Below are 20722 nucleotides of genomic sequence, written 5' to 3'. Positions count from 1 at the left end.
TGAGATAACGGATTAGATAATACAACATCATTGGTTGTGCATGTAGGTGCATTTATTTTTCAGAAACACTGAGTATTTGGTTTGATATCCTGAACGTGTCTTTCAATGGCAGAATCCTCACCAGAGTCTTAACCTAAAGCTACGACCGCCACATTTGCATTGCAGAATATGGAATAGTAAATATCAGAAGTACACAAGGGAAAGAGATATTACATTTGTAAAAAATAATTTAGTTTTAGGGAATGTAGTTCAGTAAAAATGGAATTTGATTTATTAAGATTTCTGCTATTAATAATTTAGATCCTTGATATTTGATTGATTCAGTGATTAATTCATTTCCCAAATGAAATGGGAAATTCCCTGGTTTATTTATTAGCAATACTGCAAAAACTCATATTCCTAAAATGCTTTGAAGAAACTACAGTCTGCTTTACAGGCCAAGCAACTTAGTTCCATCCTGTAGTCAGTTTATCTTTTTTGCCACACAGAGACAAAAAGCCTGTCTGGTTTATCCCGCTCGTATTCTCTCCCTCTCTCAGATTACTATATATTGTATTGATTTCTGGACCTAAGTCTGGCTTATCCACCAGCTCAAGACGACACAAATACAGGATGTTGTATAATGGAATACTTCAAGGTCAAACCATGAAAAGGGACGCAAATGAATGCATACAAACACACATAATTACGATATGTTTTTGTGCATCTGTCATGTTACCTCCAATTACTAGCAGTCTTTAGCAGACCATGTAATCATCATTCAGGATCTAAGAGGAACAGCCCCATGTTCTGCTTTGATGCAAAGCATTTTTGTATACCAATGGGCAGCATTTAAATAGCTACATTTGTAGATACACGGTTTTCTTTGGACAGCAACATCCCTGAGGATCAATAAAAAAGAGCTCAATATCATTCCACATCAATACTTTAGCATTTCAAAACATAACGTTTCTCTTGACACAACCAAAGGTGTAAACGGCCCAAAACATTCACAACAGTGCAGCTGAGAGACAGCATAAGGGTGATAGCCAATAGCTTATGAGTCCTATGTGGTTGCCTATCTTTAATAGTGGGTCCCTTCTATTTCCTGGTGTCGACAGCCGCTATCACTCTGCCTGATATACGATTGCCCTGGGCCACACAATTGTGTTTGGGAACCATCGATGTACGATTAATTTGTTTACTTAGCCGGTGTACTTCATAAAAAGCCCACTGAGTTGAACTTGGCACTTTGCAGTAATTGACTAGAGTGGATCCCTCGGTCCTTATCGGTCTGCCTTGATGGGCCTCCATTCTAGTTAAGTGTTGCCCAGGCCCATTATGAACAGCAAACAACACAACATAGAGTGGTGCACAACACACCCTCTTATACATGGTTGTTCATTCTCTACACCCCCCATACATAAAATGATTTAAAGTAAGATGAAGGAAGGAAGCAAGGGGGCGATAAAATCTTATTCAAAATTGAAAACAGTGTATTTATGTCTATAAAAATGCCTAGTAAAACAAAACAAAACTGCAGCTTTGACAGAAAAAAAAGTAACTTTGATAAACCCTTTAGACAATGGCCATGACTACATTTGCAACTTTTAAATAGTCAAATTAAAGCTAACCTCAATTCCCTTTTGGGAGCTTCAGTCAAAGCAATGCTGCCTGCTTGCCGCACATAAAGTAGTTCACGCGAGGAGTGCTGCTCAGATTATGTAATTATACCAGCACAAAGGCAAACTCAGTGAGATAGCTTATGCATAATAAGAACTAGGGGGTATGAATGGAGAGGGCTAAATTGTGCCTGTTCCACAGTTGTCAATGCTTTGTCAAGGAGTCCTGTTCTTTGGCTGCTGGGAGATCTTATTCAGAGACACTCTTAACACGTATTGTAATTGCAAAGAAGTTAACGGGACTCTCTGCTGGTTAGGTGCGACCAGGGGCATTTGTAGGATTCAAAGAAAGGGGGGGGGGGGCTAAGGCCCATGAAGAGTAGTACGCCTGGGTATGGCTGCGCGGCAATTTTTTGGGGAGGGCCCGGATATCCATTGTTTCAGACAGTTTATAGATTGGTTCAATCAGAAAGTGATTTTGTTCTGTAGTTTTCTATGATGACAAGAGACAGAATTCCAGGGTCATTGTGATATTTGATGCTCATTTGGACACTATCACCGAGATAAAAATGAACTAGTTCGGTGTCAAATATACCCTTCAATGGAAACAAATATAATAATAATATATATTAATGCCAAGAATAAAGAGATATCAATTGTTATTTCTTGTATTTCGATTTCGCTCGTTCACACTCACTCACTGGAGACAGTCTCTAAGTTTGCTTTCATTTGCCTCAAGTAAAGCTACATGTGGCAGCGGTGGGGGTGGGGTCTCTAATTGGCCTCAGCTGCTCTGGCTGATTGATAATCAGCAAGCTGCTCTGGCTGATTACCAATGAGCCAGCAGCTGAGGCTGCACCCATAAAAGAGCAGAAGAGAGTGCGGAAAGAATGAGTGAGCAGAGGCGCAGTCTTCCGTCTGAAGCCCTGAATAAAATATGTTGTCAAATATCACAGTATTGGCTGATCCTTGGTGCTTAGGGGGGAAACCCATGGGTGACGGCGCGAATCCCGTTACACTACATTTAAAAACAGCTAAATGTAAAAAACAAAAACTTTTAAAGCCAATAATGCTGACTGTCAGTCAGTCCTTTGGTCAATCAGGACTATGCAACATGTAGTGACCTGGAAGTGACTCATTTAATTCCAGAACATTGTGGAATACATTGCTTTTCCATGAAATCAAAACCAACAGTTCCAGAAAAAAGTATTAAAGAAGAGGACATTTTTGAAGAAAATGCTGTTGCTACCTTTGATCAATTACACAAAGGAGGCTACCGTTTGGAAACTATCCAATCCAACACATAGACATTGTCATGTGATTGATTGCAATCTTTATGTTTGGTCCATAGCATCTAAATATTAATGATGATGTTGTGTGTGTCTTTGTATCAGAGAGAGGAATAGCCATACTTTAGCTATTTATTTGTAAAGATTATAAAAATCTGATCTGGTGACACCCCTTCAGTGAGTCTTGAGGTGTAGTTCTGAGACAAAGATTGTACTCTTTATCTGTTGTCTAGAGGTAAGTCTGTCTCTGTAAATCCAGTTCTGCTCTCCCAACCGAGGAGCCTATAACTATTAGTTTTGTTTTATCCAATAAATCTGGATACGCTGTTACGGTTTCGTAAAAGCCAGACAATAGAATTGGTCTGTGTCATCCGGAGACAAAGCCACATGTGTAGGGATCATTAGTATATGGGAGGAGATACAACGTCTCAACAATTACCTGCTCATTGAGATACAATGTCTACACAACTATTAAACATTATTACGCCTGTGAACCACTGGTGGAAATGGTGCTTTCAGTGACGCTGAAATGCAGCAAGTCACAAGGATCACGAAAGAAGGAGTCTTTTTATTGTGCATTCATTTAAATTCTGAGAGGTGGGATGAACCTGCAGGGCCACTGAAATCCAGATGAGATTGGGTCATTAAAATGTAACACTTCATTAACACAATCTTAGAATGTGGTATAAAAGAAAATATGTTTTCCAACACAAGTTCCCCAAGATTTTGAACATATTTTTCTGAATCATGACAGTGTAGTTAAAATGCATGTTGCACATTCTATGTGTGATTTTTTGTTTAACCATGGCACTTTTATCAACAAGGAAAACCAAGCGTGACAACAAGATCAAAATGTTGGCGAGCATCTCCAGCTACAACAATGTACACTGTAGTGTGTATAGGTGTCTGTCTTTACAATACTCTCAGGAACCATACAAATGAGCATCCTAAATATATATATATATATATATTCAAATACTAGTTAAAAATATTACATATCTATGAGTGGCCAAAAGAAGCCACTTCTGATTTTTTTAAACACATGGTAGCGTTTCACGAGTTTGCAAACAAGGCAGATGAAACAAGACCAGACACTTTGGTTGCAAAACTCAGTGCCACGATTTACCTTCGGATGAATATTTTAATATTGGTTTTAACTTTAGCATTACCAATTCAATTAGACCGACCTTGAGATATGGTGGAAATTTAAAAAGTAAAAATACCAGAATGTTCAAGAGCATGTTTTCATTTGACACCATTATGTATTTTATGTAGGCTGTTGCTTAAGGTGCAAGAAACCCACTTGGTATTCGACATACTGAGAAGTCACTTTGGTCACTGCCTTGTGTATATATTTTGTTTCCTCTGTATATTAAGTATTTTCGTATTAGTATTTAGTATTGTTATTGTGTTTTGTGTTATATTTGTATCTTTTATTTGCTCCAATGTGCACCCGCTGCTGTGATCCTGAAATGTCCCCACTGTGGGACTAATAAAGGATTATCTTATTTTATCTTATCAGGGAAAAGGGAAATTATAATTATCATGATGTCTTTAAATGTAAATCAAAAATGTTGTTTTTGGCAGGACATTTAAGGGGATTATCTGGGATTAATAATAAATTCACCAAAAAATTATGCAAACCGTAATGAAGCAGAGAAAATCAAAGTTCCAGAGAAATTGTATTTCTTTGTTCAATATTTTTTTTCCGTGGTATTGAATTGGGAAACACATTTTTTTTAAATTGTGCTGGTATTGGTATTGAATGCCAAATGTATGAGATATAGTGACATCCCTAATCTCTGTGTGATGCTCCACTAGAACAATGACCACGTCGCCACACAAAGCAACGCAGTGTGTCAACTAGGCAGCAGAGAAAAGATGGAGAGAACATTTCAAGGGCAATCCCTTCACTTTTAGGCAGGTCTGTCTGTGGTGAGTAAACCCCTTCAGGAGGCACTTGGCGAGGTGCAGCGAGTTCATCAACACCAGCTCCACGACAACAACCACACTGAGACCGTTGTTCGGGGGGACCGGAAGACGGATTGGAGCCAAACATATGATCACAGACAGATGGAAGCCGACTGTGGGAAGAGCACGGCTACCTTCAAATAAAACCACCTTGCTTTATGGTGACATTTAATGTTACAATAAAAAAAATAAAGTTTCACTTGGGATACTGACAGGTGGTATAGTCTGACAGAGTGTGTCAAACCATGACTGAGAGATCTAGTAGAGAATTTAGGAAGCCAGACACCTCATGGACCTCAGTCATTAGCCCTCTTTAGAGCCATGGTCATTTTCTGTTAGTGGCCTCAAACACAAAGTCCATTCACTTTCCGGAAGCTTCTGGCATTATTCAAGAACTGTCTCGACTCAATAAAATATGGGCCCATTTCCCCCACAGGCAAAATCACGTGTCATTCGGATGAACTGAGGAACTGTCTGAAGACATGAAAATGATTTCCAATGACAACCTGCTTCAGTTAAATGACAAATCACATTGCAGAATAAAAATAGACGCCTGTTAAATTCTCGGGAGGTAATATTGAAACACAATCATAATACCTCAGAGGTGCACTTGCATTCCTAAGACATTTTAAAAAGGGACGCATGTGGGAAGGGTTTGTAACCCCTCCGTGATTCATCTGTCCTGCAATCATAGGAAGATGATTACTGCTGCACATGCTGGCAATAATACCAGACACGAGAGCACTTCAATCAAGGTAGTCCTGCCAAACATGGTAACAGTCCGGATTTAGCAGGCACTGGAATACTGAGCTGTTTACGAACCGTCTTCTGAACAAAACACTTTTCTAACCTTGTAATCACAGAGAGAAAACATGAACTCGGAGAGAGCCGGGTTCTGTCTGCGTTTGTTTTTCTGTTTAACGCCACGCAGTCGTGTGGATGGAGTGGTCCTCCTCATTCTGCATGAGCTTTAGTGTTCCCCTGGTGATCATGACGGCTGATGGACTACGACAGGCCGGGCCTGACAATATCAGCTCCTGGTGCTGGCAATCAATTTCAGACGGCAGTGGGGTCTGTGCCGCTGTGTCCATCTTCATAATTTGATTTGTTATTCTGTCAGACAGTTGTTACAGCAGTCATTGCGGCGATCACTCCGCCCGCCACGACCCCCGACTCCCCCTGACCCAAATCCTCCCAGGACTGTTCGGACCCTTTCAGCAATCCTCTGTTAAATACGACCACTAAAACGTTTGCCTTAAATGCACCGGTGCTCCCTCTGTCGCTCTCCTCCCTCGTCGCCGGCTGTCACCTTTGACTTTATACGCAACACTCAGCCCCACTGAACCTCCCTCCACTGTAAGGAAATATATTTCCCACCGCATCTAAAATGTTTGGACATCCCATCATTTTGTAATTCGCCCCTGACTACAGCTGTTGGCAGGGTGGCGAGCCAGCCGCTCCCCAGTTAATCATAGATTACTTTATCTGGGCCATTTCAAATCCTCATGTGTAATGCAGTGCTACCTCAGTAGCAAGTAATCACTTCCTCCCCCCCCACCCACCCAAACACACACACTCTCCCTTCTCACTTTTTATCCAAGCCTGGTTCATCTGTGCCTCTCCTCCTGCCCTTCTGTCGTCACCCTCTCTCTTCCAAATGTCTCCTCTCCCGTTCATCGTCTCTTTCTTGTGTCTGTGCATGATTGGACATTCTCATCCAACATGCATGAGCCAAATTGGTCCCGAATTGTAAAATTACAATATTAGTAACCCTTATTTCCCCTGGTTAAGGCCTTGGCTGTAGCCGGGTAGCATTCATTACACGCTGAGTATTCGTCGCTGAATGCCGGATTTCAAGATCCCAATGTGGCGTGAAACATAAGGGACGACACGTTACAGCGGATTCCCCAACCCGAAAGCAAAGCGTGCGTCTACCCAATGTGACAAATACTGCAAGGGCAAGTGATACTACAATAGAAAAATAAGAGCGCAAACAAGAGATTAGGACAAAGCGCATTACAAAAGGAACCAGAAATAAAGGGTCACAAGAAGGAAGGTTTGCTTAACCCTTGTGTTGCCTTCGGGTCAATTTGACCCGATTCAATGTTTAACCCTCCTGTTACCTTTATATTTACTAACATATTTTACCCTTGAGGTTAATATGACCCCAGCTATTAAAATCTCCAGAAAATTATTAGAATTAATATTGTTTTCCAAGTTTAAGTGTGAGGTACTTTATGTTTGTTTGTTGACTCCCGAAAGAACACCGACATTAAACATTGAATCGGGTCAAATTGACCCGAAGGCAACACAAGGGTTAAAAGATGTGAAAAGGACCATGAGGTGGTGAGAGCTAAAGTAGTGCGTTGGAATATATCAGAGCTACAGAGGGGAGTGGCTGCAGCCCACCATTAGGATGCATGAATAATAATGAATAATGCCTGGGACTTGTGGTCAGAGCACTAATCACAGATGCTAACGACTACCTTTTGCTGTATCGACCATAAGAAACTCTCTTCCCCTAATTTAAGGCACAAACTACACACCTTGGAAAGCCACACGCCGAGGCTCTTTGTGCTTCCAATTGTCATTCCTGAGTGTGGGGAAAGTATGTGTTGTGTGTTTTAACTGTGGGGGGAGACGAGGGAGATGTTTGAGCCACGCTGGGCAACGCAGCCTTGAGCGGTAAAACATTATTTAAAATGTCACACACTGTGCTGAAACCAGACATCACAGATACTGTAGCAGGGCTTTTTTCTCTCTTTCTTTTTAAAGCACAGCACGAAAATAGCAGCCAAATTATTCTGAAGGAGATGTAGGTCAATATTGAAGTTTCTCTTGCAGGTGTGGGGGAGTGAAGAGGAGTGGAGCAGACTTGTTTTAATGGTATAAACAAGGTTGCTTGTGTGAATTTAGGCGATGGCTTCTCCGGCATCCGTCCTTGGGTATTGGACATGGACAGAGTCCAACTGACAAAAGCTAGGACAAAGCACCACACCCCAATCATAATACCATAATACACCCATACAGTTGTATAATGTTGCTTACTTCAGTTATTCTATCGTATACATTTACGCCACTATAGATTCCAGGGACAATGAGCTTGGCGAGCTCTGTTGGCAACGGCATACAAGGCAGTGCATGTGTAAAAAAAAATGTTTATGCAGGGACTATTTTGCTTTAAGTCATCATTATGTCAATTCCCTGCTCCTTGAACCATCCTTTATCCAAACCTCTTTATGTATTACAGCTTTAGTCAGCAATCCTCTCCGCTCGCTCGCACACACACACACACACACACACACACAGAGCAATGTCCATTTAATCCTTGTACAAGGCTGCAGCGTTCACAGACAATAACACGCAGACAAAGGAGGATTTAACTATGTCAGAATACCCTCGCCAACTAGCAGACTGAGACCTCTGGAGACAGGAGGCAGCAATACAGAGCAGTGATATTTTTGTTATGAGACTGGAGTGAGTTGTCCAGCAGTGTATCCTGGAGCGTGGCTGAATGTTGAACTGAACTAAATCCATAAACGAAGAGGAATACAGTCTGCATGCACAAACCTCCATGTAGGTCTCGTTGTAATGTAGGCACAGCCGTATTTTTCCACTTCAATATGTTGCTGCTTGTGCTGCCGGTGGCTTCCTGATGAGCAACATTTGCATCTAAGTCAGGTGAGGGGCTGTTACATGGAAACCAAATCCAGTGCCTCAGAAGTGACCGGCGAGCCTCTGAGGGAAGAGAATATAAAGTAAGAGAATGAAAGGAGCTCCTGCCCACACGCAAACCAATTACCATTAGCCGACCACTTGATCATCATATCAATAAAGGCTGTGAAATCGAATGAGGCGCAGACCACTGTGAGGTGAAATGTTTGCATGTTTCACAGGATGTTATGAAACAGTGTTTTCCAGGACACTTTGTGCAGGCGTTGGTTATTTGAATTTCATCAGAAGCCCTAAAAGCAGTAATCCTCATGCCTTGGTGCAGTCATCCCCCCCCCAAGGATTAATTCTAAAGAGGTACTCGCGCACTGATGTTCGGGCTGCTATTTTGATACGGTGAAGCAGTGGGCTCTGTGTCTGCAACAACTATTCCCTCACAACCAGAAAAGCAGAGATGTGTGCTCCCTGGAAATAACTCCACTCAGCCACATTTGGTCAGGAAATAAAGGGGACACGATGGGAATGGACGTCTGTTTGCGAAAGAAGGGAAAGGAGGAAGCACACTTCCATGTCAAAGAAAGGGGTCCGATGGAGTTGGTCATGTTGGTTTTCTCTCATCTCTAATGAACACACTCCCTTGGAATGATTGGGCTGCGATTCGGTGTCACTGTGTGTCTCGGCATGAAATCATTGAAGAATGCAATTATCACTTAGTGAGCGAACATTAAGAGGGGAGTTCGAGGGAGGAAGGTGTGTGTTAATGTAACACCAGTTAATGTTGACCCCAATGTGTGCTTCCAAAACAACAAAAACAAACTTCCTTTCTTTAAAAGTCCTCATCTGATGGCAAACTTACAACTCATGATGGGTCAAAAGTGTGCCACATTAACTCCTCTTTCTTCTATTCTATAATTGATTGCAATAACCTCATGTTTTCAATTGTTTTATGACTCTTCAGAGACATTTTTTCCTCCATTATGACCATTAAAAGATCCGCTCAAAGTGCCAAGGCTATTATAGTGTGTTTCCCTTTCTCTTGGCAGACCTTATCAAAATTTCATTCCCTGAACAATAATTCGTAGGGAAATATTAAAGGCTATCTAATAGAAAGGGGGATCAGATTACCTTGGCCTACACTCAAGGTCAGTTCGGCTCATTATAATGGAGTGTGAATTTTAAAAAGCAGGCAACATTTGGTGCAACTTAAATGAGTCATCTGTCGCTTTTCGTGAGAGTTAGGCAGGTACCAAACTGTCACCTCCGTGCTCAGAGAGGGGAAACTGTCACCTCCTTACTATTAAAAGAACCCCCCTGAGAAAGAAAGAGGGAGGGGAGGAGTGGAGCGTACAAACTCATCTCAAAACAAACAGTCCTTCGACATAGACGGGTGACTTGAGCTTCTTTTTTTCCTCCAACTTACCCAAGGTCTATTTTTCTTTTATCAACACATTAATAATACAGATCTTGATAATTAGTGCCACATAAAAAAAGCCGTTTACTCCAAAGCCAGGGCTAATTTACATTATTCAACAAGGCTATTTGCTTGCAATTAAAGCAGATCAGGTGTAATATTTCATTATTTTATAACAAGGCCATAATAATGTTTACCTATGCGCCACATTGACAAAACTAAGAACACAGACAAACACACGGCCCTTAACACACAGCTGAGGCTATCTTTGGCTGTGCACTGTACGGAATGTGCTTGGCAAGCAGGCTGATGAAAGGTAACAGCAGGAGAAGAACTCGTTATAGATTGTGATTCAAATAAAAAAAGGTAGGTGAGACTTTTGTTTTTCAAAGAATAACTTAATCTTGTCCCCTTTTGAGACATTATTTACAAAGCAGATTGCATGTATGACAACTCATCCTTGAAGACCCGGTACACTTCCTCTGAATCGAACAGAACTGACTCTTATCATAAGACTATACGTACTGATAACGACATCTGAAGGAATTTCTTGATTGATCTTTCTCTAATTTTTAGTCCTTAACCGAAACAGCACAAATTGTATTTTTAAATTTCTGACGCATGAAAACACATGCAAATACTCATAAACACAATGCCAGCACACTGTATGGACACACACAGACCCACCCCCACACACACACACACACACACACAAATTGAGAGTGAGCTTAGCTGCAGAGCCCCGAGGGCTGGTCTGTTGATTAATGAGGGGAGGAAGGCGAGAAGAGGAGGATGAAGCAGAAGTGTTAATGGAGCTATGATAGATTCCTCTAGGCATGGTGTTTTATAGGTGAGCCTCCAGTGGGAAGCACAATATAGCATTACAGTCCCACAGAGAACTAGAAAAGCCTCGCGTGGGAAGGGGAATATGTGAATAAGATGCAGTGAATATGGTGAAAAATACATTTACCGTACAATATCACTCAGCTGAATGTGATCAACCTAATTGAATATACAGGACTGTCTCAGAAAATTAGAATATTGTGATAAAGTTCTTTATTTTCTGTAATGCAATTAAAAAAACAAAAATGTCATGCATTCTGGATTCATTACAAATCAACTGAAATATTGCAAGCCTTTTATTCTTTTAATATTGCTGATTATGGCTTACAGCTTAAGAAAACTCTAAAATCCTATCTCATAAAATTTTAATATTTCCTCAGACCAAGTAAAAAAAAAGATTTATAACAGCTGAGTGTTTGTCAAGGCTCAGGAAACCCTTGCAGGTGTTTCGAGTTAATTAGACAATTCAAGTGATTTGTTTAATACCCTACTAGTATACTTTTTCATGATATTCTAATATTTAGAGATAGGATATTTGAGTTTTCTTAAACTGCAAGCCATAATCAGCAATATTAAAAGAATAAAAGGCTTGCAATATTTCAGTTGATTTGTAATGAATCCAGAATGCATGACATTTTTGTTTTTTTAATTGCATTACAGAAAATAAAGAACTTCATCACAATATTCTAATTTTCTGAGACAGTCCTGTATATATATATATATATAAAAAACATTTTTATTTGAGGACCAAAGCTTCTCTTGTAAAAACACTACTGAGAGACTTACCAACTTAGTGACAACAGGGAGAGCACCATTTTTATAGGAAAATTTAATTTGTTTGTTTCATGTCGCTGAAATGTAATATTTATATTTAGTCAACAACTTCACTTCCGTGTCAGGGAAGCAGGTGAAGGAAGATCTCTCGTGACATCACATCACAAATAGTGTTGAAATAGTCTTTAGAAATGGTCTTAGTCTTCTCACTGATCCGAATAGTTTTTTTAAATAAATACATTTTGGTTACAATATATTTATAACTAAATGAATAGATGTAGCTGAAAGTATGCCCTTTTTAAAATAAAGTCAGTGTTAATATGAAATATCTGTTAAATGCTCCACTATACAACTTGCTCACTTGGTTTGCCGATCCTTTAGTGCCGTAAGAATACAGTCCGTTTTTTCTTCTTTTTTTCAGCTGAAATCAGCTGCTAACGCTGGTGATGAGAGCTGTGAGAGTGACTCAAAACATTACAGTTGCACTGAAATTTCCATAAACAGAGTCGGGTGATAATTCTCTGTGGTACGAACGTTATGAGCGACCCCTTTCACATACAAATCCCCATGTGATGGACTGTACACATCTTGTTAAAGCTGCTTTATATGATATGCTCTGTTATGTTTTATGCACTTTATAAAGAAAAATAATGATCTAAAGTGGAACAAAAATTGAAATGTGGTTGGATAATATGCTTGTTCTCTCTGCTTTCATTTCTGGTGTTGAATCAAGTGTCAGGGGGCAGGCTCAGCAGGGATTGGAAAGATTAAATAGCCATGAAGAGTCATTTTCTATTGAGCTGTGACTTCTCCCTCAATGGGATTAGAGAATTTTGCACTTTACAAAGCAGCTCATCAGAAGACATCGGGGACCCAAAGCTGTTATGGACAGCGCCAGCTTGGTTTGACATGCGTTTGTGTCCGGATTTCAGGCAGAGCTACAGGCCAGACACAGGAGACAGCCAGATGGGAAAAGTTGCTTTTTTTAAGAGCATGACACTGAGTGAGGGCAAGGAAAGAGAATGTTTAGCAACTTATTAGTCTTTTTATGGATCATCACTTAATCAATCGAGTTTTAGACCTTACTAACGGCTAATAACAAAATTCTGTCACGACGAAAAGCTTTTTTGATGATTAGGAACAACGAGAATCAATGATGAAATGTTCAAGTGGGATCCAGGCACAGATTTATTTATGAAAGCGACTATATAATAGAGGCACATTTTTCATCATGAGTAACGACTGATGGACTGTTGTTCCCGTATCCTGCTCGACATGCAATTCATCAAGGCCAATAAGAGCAGGTAATTTGTCTCCAGGTCTTTGTCTGATGGAGGAAGCTGATGAAAACCAAAGGAAGTGACCACACGATGTATAGCCCTGCATATCTGTGAATTAATGCACCAGGTCGATAAAACATCCATCACAAGAAGAAAAGGAGAAAAAAAGCATAAGCAAAACAAGGCTTGTTAAAAATCCTCTATCTGCCACAGATTACATTTATTGTTTGGCAATTAGTCTAATTCTGACCACTGGATGTAAGGATCTAATGATTTGTTTATTGATAAAATCGGATTTCTTTGCACAAGCCCGGTCTGATTTACCCGTGTTGCTTGGATGTCTCAATAGCTTGGAGTCTAACATGTGTTGTCTCTACGCTCCACTGATAAGTACAGTTTCTGGGGTGAAAGATCTCCTGACATTCACCATTCTGGACGGCCTGTCATTGTTAAAAGTGGCAAGATCCGATCTTAATATCTTGAACAATAGATCTATTATTGTGCGCCAACAAGGGGGAGCAGAGTCTCACACTGGTCACTGAACACAAATACCCACTTATAAGACAAAAACAGCTGAGTGAGACAAAGCACTTATTAACTTTCTGATTTATTTGTAGACAGAGATGGGAAGAGCGCAACATTGGCTCCAAAAAAGTACTTTAATATGAGTAATAACTCTTGATTTTGTCCTCGTTAGAAAATGCTTCATTAGCTAAATGAATGTCTTTTATCAGCGTAAACTGCAAGCTAAGCATCGAACTCAGTTATTAAAGATCTCCAAAACGAAACATTGTTATTACCTCCTTCTTGAGATTAAAAGCTTCTCAATGATTGTTTCGTCGGAGTAACAGCTTAAAACCCAAACGTATTAAGTTTAAATATGTTTTTTTTAGATTGAGAATTCCTCACATTTGAGAAGCTGGAACCAGAGAATAATTGGCTAAATATTGCTCGAAATGGAATTATACGTCAATTGTAGTATTGACATACTTAATGTCTGCCAAATAGAGCAAATATGGAAGGAAACATGAATTGCACATTCATCTCACGAGTAAACATTCGCAGTCATAATAGCTGGTAGCAGTATTACACAATATATTTTGATGTGTCCAACACTCATAAAAAATCAAAAGCATGACTTACTGTCTGTATTTGCTGTATACAAGTACAACACAAGTACTGTAGATTGCCACACATTAAACTTCCCTCAAACATCCCTACAAGACCAGAAATTGAAAAATTCCAATAAGCGCTGAGCTACAGCATTCTTTTTTGTTGTCAAGTCCTTAAATTACAGAAGGTTATTTGCCCCAAAACAAACGTTATACATTCCCAAGATTGTGAAATTGTTATCTCGTAAAAAAGTAATTTAAGAAGCCCAAATCACTTCTGTAAATCTATAAACGGGGGAGTAACCCATCTTTTTGAAAATGCTATCCTTGTGTTTGGATGATGAATAACTTAAACTCTCAGTCTGCAGCCCTGATTATTGGTTTACTGATTATTTGTTTACAACCACACGTTTGGCTGATTGTATTTCACTCCTCCTCATTCTGGACCAGACATAATGCATTTTTAATGTGTTTTCTGCTTTGAGATTTATGGTTTGACCAAGGCTCTCATAACTACACTCTGATGGCAGCTTTGTGCTTTTACATTTCATTCTTTATGAGCAGTCTAATAGATATATGATACACTATGTATCTTTAGTTTGCTGGTTTTAGGTTTGAGTGTTAGACCGACTGTGCAGTTCAACCAAATGACGGTAAACTATTAATTTATAGATGCCCTACACCTCCGGTTGTGGAAAACATACTTAAACAAACAAAAAAAATCACGTCCAAGTTTAAAACTTCAACAATGAACTAGAAGGGGAATTCTAGGATTTGGTCTGATTTTGGGCAACAAAACAAAACCAGGGAATGCGAGGTAAGGTGGTCTAGCCTCAAAGTATATTAAATAAAAAAAATGTAGCTGCTATCGCAAATGTTCTTTTTGACAATGACTGTGTGTGCAACGTTGAAGCGAGCACTTGTTGTCATCTATCGACAGAGAAATGTCATCCAACTCTGCTCATATTCAGCTCCCAGCTAGCGTCTTTAGCTCATATTCAGCTCCCAGCCCTCCTCTTAGCTCTGCTTTCGATCTCCACCAATGCCTGTGGGAAACATCCGGCTCACTAGCTGCTAAATGCTCCACTTGTATCACCAGCTAAATGCTAACGTTGTCTGTTGGCTGCTCGGCAGGTAGTGCACAGTGGGGGTTTAAGGCTCTTTTTTTAATGCGGAAAGCAGCTGAGTGATGTGTCAGAAAACAACACTATGAAAGGTGAAATAGCCAAAATAGTAATGTTGTAGGCCGTAAAACCAAAACAAACTAAAAGCTGCTATAAGCAGTGAGAGTTCTCTTGTCATGATCTGGAGTTTGTGTCTCGTTTTGTGTCTTGTTTTGAAGTCCTTGTGTCGTCTGTCTCCCTGTGATTGTCTGCCCTGGCCCTGATTGTTTCCACCTGTGTGATTGCTGGCCCCGCCCTCATTGTGTCCACCTGTGTCTCGTTCCCCGTTGTCCAATCCTCTCACCTTGCCTGTGTATGTAAACCCTGTTCGTCTCATTCCCAGCGTGGCTTCGTTCCGTTTGGTCCGCGTTTTTGTCGTCCTGTCAAGTTTGTTGGATTAAATATTGTTTTTTGCAGAAGTTGTGTCGGCATTTGGGTCCTCTCTCGCTGCGACATCCGTGACACCTCATGACATCTCTGTGGCTTTGATACGACCCCTTTCCCATATGAGTAGCGTGTTGATAGGCGAATGTTAATTATGGACAGTTTATATATATATGGTGTGAAGTAGATTCATAATCTTCTGGTTCTATACTTATTGCACATTTTGTTGTATGTCAAATAAATTAATGTTGAGTTTTTTGCACATGCTATTTGCTTTGGTGAAATCCCTTCAGCGTTAATGTGGTGGGAAATCTAACCAGAATAACCTGAGTGTGAAGTCTGTTTCTGAAATGCTCTGCGTTCTCCTTTAATATGACATGTTACCTCTGGGCCAACATCTAATCTGCAGCTACTTTGATGTGTCAAAACATGTTTGTGAATGGAGAGACTGAAAGGCAGACTGGCTCACTTGCAGCAAACTGAAATTGAACATTTAAGGCTTGAAGAAAAGTTGGACAGATGAGAGGAAAATATCCATATAACGGTTGACCTTTTCGACTCACCACAGTGATGCTTAACCTGGGAAGTGTGTACCTGGTGTGAGCCTGACGCACAAATGACTCAAAGGTCATGTTATTCATCTCGTTAAAGTGGAGACCGTCCCACTGACACAAAGAGAGAGCTACATGGGAGGCGGCAACCTTCTCTTTCCGAGTGCAGAGACACCTTTTGTGGAATTTTGAGCTTTTAGTTCATCTTTATGTCGTCAAAGAATACTGTATGGTATAAAGCCACAGGATTCAAATTAATTGAGAATACAGACTGTTCTCTGGCAGCAGATTGTTTACTGGTTTGTCGGGTGCTTGTGTGTGCCAATTCTTCGCTGTTGAAATGAGCCAATTTGTGTGTATGTCTGTGCGCGTCTTTGCACCGTGTCAGGGGGAATAGTCTGTTGGGGTTATGGAGGGTGCAGGGTGGGGTGATGAATAGGATGCTTTTGTGCTCAGTCTCTCAACTGTCTGCAAACCAGTGAAGGAGAGAATAGTGAGAGAGAAAGGGGATGAGGTGACGGAGATAGCCGGATAAAGAGGAAGGGAGATAAAATAGGGGGGAGGGGATGAGAGAGACACTGTAGTGTGGGAAGTACAGGTGAGACGTGAGGTGAGAGAACGGGTGGAGAGGTGAGGAAGAGGAGGGGAATGTGAGAAAGGAAAGGAGAGAGAGAGAGAGAGACTACTTGTGCATTCAAGAACACTGCACCGTTGTCTCTTCGGCCAACGAGGAGACAAAGAAGTTGGCTAATGTAGGAAATCGTTGCCGTTCATGTCAGTGGAGAATAAAACAAATGTCCTTGTAAAAAAATAAAAGAACAACAAAAAATATCTGGAGAGAAAGTGCCCAGGCCGGTAGTTTTGATCACTGTGAAGAACACAGACCTGACCTCATGGCCTCAACCTTCACACTTGACGGCGTTTGGAAATGAGCCAATCATATTGACAGATGCTGATGAGTTCAGGCGAAGCTGTTGGTCGGGCCACTTTAATATCGCATAAGGAGAACCATTCAACTGTTCTCCTTTCCTAATACAAAATAATGTATAATGCATTTTAAATGGCACAGCATTATAATAGTGAGTGAGAGCATCAGAAGGTCAACTGTGATGCAAAGTCTTGATATGTGATATTTGAAAGACCTTTACAGCACACAAAAGAAGCATTAAAAAACCATCACATGTCCTGCTCTAAATCTGAGAAGGTACAACCTGACAGGTAGGGCTGGGTTTTGACTCGGAGCACCTTTTGAAATGTGTCTGTAGAACTTCATATCAAAAACTGTCAGAAAATGAAAGCTGGCATTGAAAGCTTAGTTTTATACTATTGTTCATGGAACGTCTCTGAGTTCTAGAGTTTTAGACTGTTGGGAAAGAAGAGGGACTTGAAGATAAAGTGAGTTTTAGGACATTTTGACAGTAAACACTTTAATCCATTTTATAAAGCAAACAATTAATCAATTACTCCTGAAAAGATGCAGATTACTATGTATTACTATGTTTTATGTAGTTACTATGTAGTTATTCAAATAATCAATAGTTGCAGCTCTACTGGCATCAAATGGTTTGTCAGATATCTGACCTTGATTATTCATCCTTTGAAGAAATAGTTCCTGAATAATTTAGCGAATGTCTGACTGTTTTTGATTTAAGCAACATGTTTATTTATTTAAAAAAATTAAGAATTTTTATTTCATAGCTGAATTAATTAATTAATAAGTTGATCAATAGACGGACAGAAAATTAAACTGCAAACATTTTGATAACTTCAAAAGCAAAAAAGTTTTAAATGCGAGGATATTAGATAATTTAGAAGTAGGAATGAATACATTCTATATTTCTCAAAGTAAGGTGTTTGTAATTAAACCAACATGTTCCAGTAGAGAGTATTGAAACATGTTCACTACACTCATCCCCAGCGGCATGATGGACCGTGGGATGGAGGTCCACAGTATGTTGCACTCTTGGCTGATTTTAGTGACGAGGAATCCGAAGAGGCACAGAGGCCCGTGCATCTCCTCGTCCATGACATTACATCCGAGTCTCTGTTCAGCATATCGGTGTCTCGTCACAGACATAATAAACATTATTTAGCTATTGAGCCAAACACAAGACAAAGATGATGTAAAGTAAAATATGCTGTTTGAGATCACGCTACCAAATAACACTCACAGCTCTAAATAGCATCCCTTCGTTCCCTGATGTTTATTTTTGCAGTGAGCCCACGCATGTGTCACACATTTTGATTTGCATCTCCCTCAAAACACTTGAAATTAAGCCATTTGGAAATGATGAGGTATTTTCTCCCCCATGGAAAAAAAAAACCAACAGGAATAATCACAGAGATGTACTCTATTGGTGCCTGTTGATTCAGGCACACAAATACCCGATTCATGCTCCATGTGTGTTGTTTCTTTCTCCAACTGAATCAGAATGCAAATCAACACTGGAATAACTAACCCTAGCGTGAACAGATACATACTTTCTGTCTACCCACACCAGGGTCCTCTGAGGCCATCGCAGCACGGCTTCTCTATGATGAAACAGCAGCGAGCGGTGGAGGGCTGAAGGAGTGGGCGACCAGGACACAAAGTGTTATTCTCCTCAAACAGCAGGATGAGATGTGGAGCTGGCAGAGATTTAGCTTGGATACCTCGAGCATAGCCAACGCAGCATGCATCCTCAGTTGCTTTGCAAAGTCACACACACACACACACACTCACACATTCCCTTTTTCTCTGAATATATCCAGCTAACAGCATATGCAAGAAGTAAATAAACTGAGCCAACTGTATGTGAGGAAAATAATCAGCACGTCGACATTTGTTACATCAAGCCTGTGCTGTGCAAGTCCTTTCGGGGCGGTAAAGGTTGCACTTACTCAACAACAATTGCTCTTAAATAACAATCGAAGGTAACCTCAAAAGCAGCGAACAATAGCAGAATAATGTGGATGAAGCCAGGTGATGATGTGAGGAGGCAGACATCATTAGCCTCCATCATCACACTTCATCAACGGAGAGGGAGTGTGCCCGCTCTGTTGGCGTAATGAGCTGGAAGCATGAACAAAAGCAGATGGCTTTATGAGTCAGACAATAAGGCGCTCATGATTGAATATATATCATTTATTTCAATTTAAGCAGTCTAGCCATTTTTCTCCTTGCTGTACCTCAATATAAATCCATTATCAAGTCACATCGAAGGGTTGCCATCACACCAACTCAGGTGGATTGCAATGAGACTGTTCACTGCCAGGCAGAATTCATCATTACTGAAAGAGAGTTAAAGTACAGTACGGCTCTGACTGATAATAGGCTGATGGTAATGTGTATAATGATAAATGGCTTTCAGTATTCCCATTATGTTTTACATCCTGGAATCCATAAAGCACTGTGTGAATTATCACTGTGCGCCATGAGGGAGACACTTACGGCCTGTTGTTGTGCTCAATTGTAAGTGACCTTATTAGAGTCAGTGATGGTGTGGTTAGTGTCTGTTGAAATACTCAGTTATCACATTATTACAGTGTTTTGAACTCCTTGAAATTGGTAGTTTACCCCTTTTTCTCTCATATAACCAGAGCTGTGGTTAAAAAGGGCGTAATCCGTTTGTGACCTAACACAGACAGACAACTAAATTAGGGCCTAACTTTTCTCAATGAAAATAAAGTTACAGGCTAGAGGTTGATAATAAAGACAGTGAGTTACAACTACAGCCACATGGCAACGCCAGCCGTCTATCACCTGTATCGTACCGACATCTCCGTGTGTGAAGAAGTATGTTGAGCACAGTGAACTGAGGGAAACTTGGCCGCTGCTCGTGCTGCTCTAATCGGGTTTTCCTCTTGAAGAGCTCGCAGCAGGACGGCTGCCGACGGAGCAATTAAAGCCTCTTTCTTTATCCCGCCGCCCCTACTTGATGCTAAAAGACGGCAAACAACTGGAACTCATCGTCCTCTTCCTCCACCAACTCCTCCTCCTCTTCCTCCTCCACGAGACAGCAAGTGCAACAGTACTCACCCCCAGTTTCTTACTCCGTATCCTCACGTATCCCTGTTTGACTATGTCGTTGAAGTTGGAAGCCATGGTGAGGGGAAGCGGGTCGCTTCCTGCTCGAGGGGGGAAATAAAACAAAGTCACCTCTTTTTTTCTTCTTTTTTTTATCGGGCAGCGAAATGTGTTACAAATGTGTCGCTCGGTGAGACATCCAGCGGCGGGAGAGCGGGCGGTGGGCAACCTGCTCCTGTGTCAGCGCTCAGGCTGCCCGGCGTCGGCGGCGCGATCCATCCGCGCGCGGAGGGAGATACCATTCGTCAGCTGATTCACTTCAGCCGGAGAGGAGAGCAGAGGAGGAGAGCACAGGAGAGGCGCGTTTCCTGGACCACACCATCCCCGAAACAGGGAGGGGGGTGGGGGATATCTGCTGCGCAGGGAGAGGAGGAGGCATCTACGGCGGGGATACAGACTTTTAGAAATATAGATTTTATTTTGCACCGTTTTTTTTTTTTACTTATCACTCTAATATTGTGAGAAGGGCCGACTGTGTGCATAAGTATTTCTTACCCGATTTCTCTAGTGAAATGATTTATTAGGGTTGCCGATAGGCATTAGTCATCCTAATCGACTGTAAGGCCTACTCCAAAATGTCTAATATTTAAAAGGAATATGCATAG

The 20722-nt window shown here is 40.8% G+C and overlaps 1 protein-coding gene across 1 annotated transcript in view; it reads right to left on the bottom strand.

Moving 5' to 3' along the window:
- Window positions 1–20335, bottom strand: part of dok6 (docking protein 6) — a 45153-nt gene extending 24818 nt beyond the window's left edge. Inside the window, 1 exon segment of the mRNA XM_056434301.1 lies at window positions 20070–20335. Within this exon segment, the coding sequence (XP_056290276.1) occupies window positions 20070–20135 (66 nt within the window). The 5' untranslated portion in view covers window positions 20136–20335.
- Window positions 20336–20722: the final 387 nt, after the last annotated feature.

This window comes from Pseudoliparis swirei, chromosome 16 (assembly GCF_029220125.1).
Source record: "Pseudoliparis swirei isolate HS2019 ecotype Mariana Trench chromosome 16, NWPU_hadal_v1, whole genome shotgun sequence".
Lineage (NCBI taxonomy): Eukaryota > Metazoa > Chordata > Actinopteri > Perciformes > Liparidae > Pseudoliparis > Pseudoliparis swirei.
Note: the sequence above shows the minus strand (reverse complement) of the source record. Positions and strands in the feature narration are given on the sequence as shown.